Source organism: Ailuropoda melanoleuca, unplaced genomic scaffold, assembly GCF_002007445.2.
Source record: "Ailuropoda melanoleuca isolate Jingjing unplaced genomic scaffold, ASM200744v2 unplaced-scaffold4623, whole genome shotgun sequence".
NCBI classification, from domain to species: domain Eukaryota; kingdom Metazoa; phylum Chordata; class Mammalia; order Carnivora; family Ursidae; genus Ailuropoda; species Ailuropoda melanoleuca.
The window spans coordinates 1-7,616 of NW_023218537.1; the positions used below are offsets into that span (position 1 = coordinate 1).

The window sequence follows — 7,616 nt, forward strand, 5'->3', positions numbered from 1 at the left end:
TCTGTTGCACATCTATACACCAATAATGAAGCAGAAGAAAGAGAAATTAAGGAACCGATCCCATTCACAATTACACCAAAAACAGTTAAGATATCTAGGAATAAGCCTGACCAAACAGGTGAAAGACCTATACTCTGAAAACTATAAAACACTGATCAGAGAAATGAAAGATGACACAAAGAAATGGAAAGGCATTCCATGTTCATGGATTGGAAGAACAGATATTGTGAAAATGTCTATACGACCCAAAGCAATCTACACATTTAATGCAATCCCTATCAAAATAGCCATAACATTTTTCACAGAGCTGGAACAAACAATCCTAAAGTTNATTTGCACGGAACCAGAAAAGACCCCCAATCGCAGGGGATTGTTGAAAAAGAAAACCAAAGCTGGTAGCATCACAATTCCGTACTTCAATCTCTATTACAAAGCTGTAATCATCAAGAGAGTATATGGCACACTGGCACAATAACAGACACATAGCTCAACGGAACAGAGCAGAGAACCAGAAATGGACCCTCAACTCTGTGGTCAACCAATCTTCAACAAAGCAGGAAAGAATATCCAATGGGAAAAAGACAGTCTCTTCAACAAACGGTGTTGGGAAAACTGGACAGCCACATGCAGAAGAATGAAACTGGACAATTCTCTTACACTATACAGAAAGATAAACTCAAAATGGATGAAAAACTGAAATGTGAGACAGGAATCCATCAAAATCCTAAAGAGAACACAGGCAGCAACCTCTGTGACCTCAGCAGCAGCAACTTCTTCCTAGACACATCTCCTAAGGCAAGGGAAACAAAGGCAAAACTAAACTATTGGGACTTCATCAAGATAAAACCTTCTGCAGAGGAAGGGAAACAGTCAACGAAACCAAAAGACAACCCACAGAATGGGAGAAGATACATGCAAATGACACTACAGATAAAGGGCTAGGATCCAAAATCTATAAAGAACTTATAAAACTCAACACCCCAAAAACGAATAGTCCTATTAAAAAAAGAAAACACGAACAGACATTTCTCCAAAGGTATGTGGATGGCGAAGAGACACATGAAAGATACTCCACATCACCTGCCATCAAGGAAATGCAAATCAAAACCACATCACAAATCAAAATGTCACACTGGTCAGAGCGGCTAAAATTAACAAGACAGGGAACAACAAATGTTGTGAGGATGTGCAGAAAGGGGAGCCCTCTTACACTGTTGGTGGGAACACAAACTCGGGAAAAGAGTATGGAGGCTCCTCAAAAAGTTAAAACTAGAACGTCCCTGTGATCCAGCAATTGCACTACTAAGTATTTACCCAAAGAATACAAAAAACTAATTCAAAGGGATACATGCACCGCGATGTTTACAGCAGTGTTATTTACAACAGCCAATCTGTGGAAGCAGCTCAAGTGTCCATAAAGAAGAGGTGGTGTATATATGTAACAATGGAGTATTACTCAGCCATCCAAATGCACGAACTCTTGTCATCTGCAATGACATGGATGGAGCTAGGGAGTATTACGCTGAGTGAAATAAGTCAGTGAGAGAAAGACAAATACCATATGATTCCACTCAGATGTAGAATCTGAAAAACCAACCAACCAAACAGCACAAATAAAAGCAGCTCACAAACAAAGAACAAACTGGTGGTTGCCAGAGGGGTGGGGGTGGGGGGTGAAGGGGACTGTCAGTTATAAAGGTAGTAAGTCACCGGGACGAGCAGGGGATGCAGTCGGTCACAGCGATGGGTGGACCTGGAACCCTGACGCTAATACAACACTGTATGTCAACTATGCTTCAATTTAAAAATGAGCACGAGGCTAACGTTAATTGAGTGTCTGCCCAGTGCCACGCACCCACCTGCCTCATGGAACCAATGCCCTTGAGAGCAGTTACAGAAGAGGAAACCAACTTCCTTTGTAGAAATTACTTAACAACTAAACCTAGCTCCCAGGCTTTCTGGGAGAAATTTTCCCATTTGCATTATTTTCCATGTATGTCAAACATGGAAATAAAACTATATTGAAAGGAAACAGCAAAGTCAAAGGCATGTAAGAGCGGCACTCCGGAGTGTGGCAGGTGCTTCATGACAAGGAGGGGGTGGTACCTCGTGACAGGTGTCCTTATACAGCATCCGTGCTATGTCCGCCTGCTCGCTGTCTGCTGTAATTAAAGGCAGAGATGACCTATTACCAGTAATCTAGAAACACAGGACGATCCAAAGTGACACAAACATCTACATCTTCTTTCAGTGCAACAGCAGTGGATGTGGACCATGTTAAACAAAAATGTCTATTTTAAATAGAGTTCAGGCAGCAAAACCACATTTTAGGGGCAGCTTTCATGTTGCTTTCAACAGAGCGCTGAACCCCTAGGTACAGACTGGCCTCCTGCTTTCCCTTGGGGTGACGGGACTTTAGTAAATCAAAGTGCTTATAAAAAGCCCCTCAACTAAGTTTACATCTAAAACCATAAGGAATAATTTTCATCATTTAGTGTGCTGTAGTTTTCAGCCAGGCACTTTTATAAGCGAAAACCATATTACCAAATATGTTTGAGTTGAAACCCTGACATTATTACTTAGAAATCATTAAACTATTAATGTTTTAAACAATCTTTTATCAAAGGTATTTCCCGACATGGAACGTAAATGGTACGGAGAAACATGCACAGAAAAGAAAAACCATTCAACCTCCATAGAAAATCACGGTGTTGTGAAGAAGCAGCTGGGCATCCGCTTTGAATTCTTCGTAACTCCGGTACTTTCCTTCGTTCACCTTCTGCACAGGGCGACACAGTCCAGTATTACACAAACGGGGTTAGAGCACGGGGACACGGCACAACTTTCCGGATGGACGCCACAACCGCTCCCGGGTCCCACAGCACAGACACGACACGTGTGAGGACCCGGACGAGCCTGCTGGCAGCTGGAATACTACAGTCGGGCCACCACCCACCCCGCGAAGCTGCCGCTGAGCCCCGCCTGCCGTGTGACGAAGGCGGGCCTGGGTCAGTGTGGCTGGGGAGACCCAAGCTACACACCTGCCATCTGTACCACACACTTGCACAAGGACTGAAAAAAAGACAACTGTTAGCCTCTGTGACGCTTTACCACGACCCCGAAGATACATTTGTAATTCTGAAGCGGGACTAGGAACTGAATTACAAGCAACTTTAAAATAAAGTCCTAGGTGTTCCTCTATGCACCAAGGCAATGCAAGGGTTCTTCCTAGGCTAGACGCTGTATGTGAGGATTTCCATCACTGGGCTCTCTGCTGCTCTGCCTTAAGCTGCCAGAGAGAAGGATTACGTAGGGAATTTGAGGGGTTTTGCAGGGGAGGAAAAGCTTTTGGAGGAAGCGTATGGCAAAGTTACTTAGAAGTAGCAGGGAGGCATTTTCTTATCCTGGTGACACTTTTAGGAAATCAGCTTGAAAATAATTTAGAATACAAAGGCCTCTAAAGAATCACTAAGATCCCACCTTTCTGTTGAAATGCTCCGAGACCCCCTCCAGTTGTCCTTCCTTCGAGAAGGTGTGCAGGACACCCCCTGCTGGAGATGCCTGCCCCTGTCTGCCATCGACGGTCACGGGGCGTATTCACAAATACATCTGAGCCCCACTCTGAATTTCTGATGGCACTGGGCTCCGTACGCCCAGGCACGGGCGTGGTCTACAGCTCCCCAGTGATCTGACACACACCCAGCATTCCCAAAGCAACTCTGTGATTTCTGACGTCTGCACCACAGTGGCCTTGACTTTGGTCTGAACTCCAAGCTCCTGAAGATATAAATCACATCTTCCTCTCTCTTTTCCTTACAGTGCTGTTTGTTGATGGACGGCACTTGCTAAGCACAAAGCCAAGATGCCATCAGCCCAGCTGGTGTTCTCTAAGATCAGACAGGATCTGACTAGGGGCAGTGTGGAAGGTGCCCTCAGGGAGAGGAAGAAGCCGAGCAAAGGCAGGGGTGTGTGGGGGGGGGAACGGGAAGGGCAGCTAGGCTCTTCATCGTCCTCAGAGACATTCGGGTTTAGGAAAAGAGGCTTTGCCTGAGGACACGAAACCTGGAGGCAGGAGGTCAAGTGAAAACTCCCTGTTTCGTTCCAGGCTCTGCTGGCCATGTTCTAGGGAACAACCTTCCTGTGCGCTCCCCTTCTACTGAAGGACTACAGCTTTAGTCCTTCCCAGCTGCCACTGGGACCAAGAACCTCATAAAATGACCTCAAATTATTCTTATGGCCTCCCTATTAGCTACTATGGCCAACCGTGAGATCTTACATTCAAAATGACATGTCAAATGACAGAATTAGTAATTCAGCCACCCTAACTGGAAACGTGTTAAAATGCTCTATGGGGTTTTACTGTAACTTGTAATTACGTATTAACAAACCCATCAACAATCCTTGGTTAGGAAAGGTAAAACTAAGAACTCTAAGACTAGTTTTCTGGTTATCATCTTTGTGTTGTTCAAGTTCACTGTGTTTCTTCCCAGGACTCTAGTCCTATGCTCTAATGCTTCCTGGAGAGAGACTCTGAGTACAGGTGTTCAAGCTAGGAAACCGTCCAGGTGAGAATCCTCAAATCTCAGACATGAAGCTGGCCTGATAACACTGCCTCTCCTGTAATCAGCAAGTCTCAGGGATCTACAGGGGGCTTCACACCAGGCCTTTCACAGAGGACCCCTGATGTGTGCACAGAGCAGATGCAGGGCATCGAGCAGCAGTGATGGCCCGACAGGGGCCCTGCCCTTTATGTTTTAGGAAGAGGACGGGGGAACGGCACCAGAGTCACACGCAGTTGGGAGCTGCTGAGTCACCTGGGAGCTCTGGGTGTATCAGAAACAGGACCGAGGGCCTGGCTTTACCTCCTGGATGGTTGGGACATCGACCGCCGAGTGCACCAGCCTTCGATACATTGGGTGCTTGTTGTCCTTGCCCTTCTTATTAAGGTCTATGGCCTGAAAGGTCAAACAGCCGGAGAGAGACAAGTGAAACAATTTCTAAACAACAGAACTTACCAGAAAAATGTACATATACTATATAGTTTAACATGACAATTTTAGGGTTTTGACAGAAGGAACCATTATTTTGGAAAATTCCACTTCATTTTAGACAGTATCAATGAAAATGTTCATTTTGATAAATGAATTAAAAATGTAAAAATATGTTTCTACAACAAAAGGACCATCTCCTCTTCCATAACGGGTGCTAGGAAAATTGGATACTGTCTTTTTGGTCTTTTTTTTTTTTTTAAGATTTTATTTATTTATTTGAGAGAGAGAGAGAGCGAGCTCNTTAAGATTTTATTTATTTATTTGACAGAGAGAGAGCTCACAAGCAGGGGGGAGGGGCAGAGGGAGAGGGAGCAGCAGACTTCCCACTAAGCAGGGAGCCCGATGCAGGGCTCGATCCCAGGAGGGGATCATGACCTGAGGTGAAGGCTTAACTGACAGAGCCACCCAGGAGTCCCAAAATTGGATACTTTCTTATACCATATATAAATATAAACTCAAAATGGAGTAAAGACCCAAATGTGAGACCGGAAACTATATAAATCATGGAAGAAAACATAGGCAGTAAACTTTTGCACATCAACTTAGCAATATTTCTTTGGATATGTCCTCTGAGGCAAGGGAAACAAAAACAAAAATGAACACTTGGGACTTCATCAAGATAAAAAGCTTCTGCACAGCAAAGGAAATAAGCAACAAAACTAAAAGGCAGCCTATGGAATGGGGGAAGAAATTTGCATATGACATATCTGATGAAGTTAGTATCCAAAATCTATGAAGAACTTCTCAAACTCAACACCCGAAAAACAAATAATCCAGTTAAAAAATGGGAAGAAGACATGAACAGACACTTCTCCAAAGAAGACGTACAAATGGGTAACAGACACATGAACAAATGCTCCACATCACTCGGCATCAGGAAATAAAAATCAAAACCACAATGAGACACCACCTCACACCAGTCAGAATGGCTAAAATTACCAACACAGGAAATGACAGATGTTGGTGAGGATGTGGAGAAAGGGGATCCCTCTTACACTGTTGGTGGGAACGTAAGCTGCGGCAGCCACTCTGGAAAACAGTGTGGAGGTTCCTCAAAAAGTTAAAAACTGAGCTACCCTATGACCCAGCAATACACTACTGGGTATTTACCCCAAAGATACAGACGTAGTGATGAGAAGGGCCATATGCACCCCAATGTTCATAGCAGCGTTGTCCACAATAGCTAAACTGTGGAAGGAGCCGAGATGTCCTTCAACAGACGAATGGATTAAGAAGGTGTGGTCCTTATATACAACGGAATATCACTCAGCCATCAGAAAGGATGAAATCTTGCCATTTGCAATGACATGGATGGAAGTAGAGAGTATTATGCTAAGTGAAATAAGCCAGTCAGAAAAAGACAAGTATCACATAATTTCACTTGTACATGGGATCTAAAAAACCAACCAAGCAACCAAATAAACTCGTAAGTACAGAGAACAAAGTGGTGGTTGCCAGACGGGGAGGGTTAGGGATGGACCAGAACAGGTACAGACTTGCACTTACAAGACAGGTAAGTCACAGGGACGCAAAGGACAGCATGGGGACACAGCTGATACTACTGGCATAACACTGTGACCGTTCTTCTTGGTGAGCAATGAGTCATGTACACAAACGTCGAATCATGGTGTCGTGCACCTGCCGCTACGTAACACGGTGTGCCGACTACACTTCAATTAAAGCTTTTGAAAAATAAAAGATGAAACAACAGAAATGTACCCGCAGAGAGAACCAGTGACAATCTAATCTAATGCAGCTGAAGAAAGGGCCGTCAAAACGAAACAAGCCTCTTATGGACAGAGGCACTCTGGCGGCAGCGCTCTGCACCCTTCCTCCTGCCGTCGGTGGTTCAGTGTCACTTCCCCGCGGGTCGGGAAGGGACCGGTCTGCNGGGTCTGCAACGCGCTCTGGGAGGCCCCGAGCCCTCCGTAGGACTTACCCTCTCCTTCATGCGGGAGACGATGAACCGCAAGTATGTGCTCATCTCCTGTTTGTTGGTGTTCTTCTTCTTGATGCTCTGTTAAAGACAGAACAGGCCAGATATAAAATGTGATTATTTACAGGTCTGTATTCATGTAAAAAACTTTAATATATAAAAGATTACAGTATGCAAAGATCGTATCAAAAGATGCACTGTTTCCAATATATTTGATACAAAGAAGTCTTTGAAACGTGCATAGCATTTAATGTGACAATAAAATGGAAAGTATTAGGTTGTATTTGACAAAATACCGCACAGAATTATGCATTTTTTCTTGATATTTAGAACTTCCACCATTTTCAGATAAAACAAATGATGACATAATAATGACAAGATGTAGAATCATTTATTTTACAAAAAAAAAAAAGTTGGCTGAAACCCTTTAGGGAAGATTTTAAATTACTAACATTGAAGGGTGAATTTCGACATACATTATTCTTCATTTAAGAGGTTATTAAAGCCCGTGTCACCTATGAATTCGTACAGCGCAGCTGCACACCCACTTATGTTTTCAAGGGTTACGGGGTTTGTTCAGCAACGACTCCAATCTCTGTCCGCCTGACCTGAACAACTAATCACGTTCT

The 7,616-nt window shown here is 43.9% G+C and overlaps 1 protein-coding gene across 2 annotated transcripts; it reads right to left on the minus strand.

The window, feature by feature from the left end:
* Window positions 1-1,589: 1,589 nt before the first annotated feature.
* On the minus strand, window positions 1,590-7,138 carry LOC117799262 (zinc finger MYND domain-containing protein 11-like). 2 transcript variants are annotated; one of them, XM_034651730.1, is made up of 4 exons: window positions 6,991-7,138; window positions 4,863-4,955; window positions 2,692-2,779; window positions 1,590-2,159 (listed from the first exon to the last, which is right to left on the minus strand). In XM_034651730.1, the coding sequence occupies exons 1-4, from the start codon at window positions 7,033-7,035 to the stop codon at window positions 2,041-2,043; spliced, it is 345 nt and encodes a 114-aa protein (XP_034507621.1). In that variant the 5' UTR covers window positions 7,036-7,138; the 3' UTR covers window positions 1,590-2,040. The 2 variants fall into 2 exon arrangements, with proteins under 2 accessions (XP_034507621.1, XP_034507620.1); XM_034651729.1 differs by having other exon boundaries at window positions 1,600-2,162.
* Window positions 7,139-7,616: the final 478 nt, after the last annotated feature.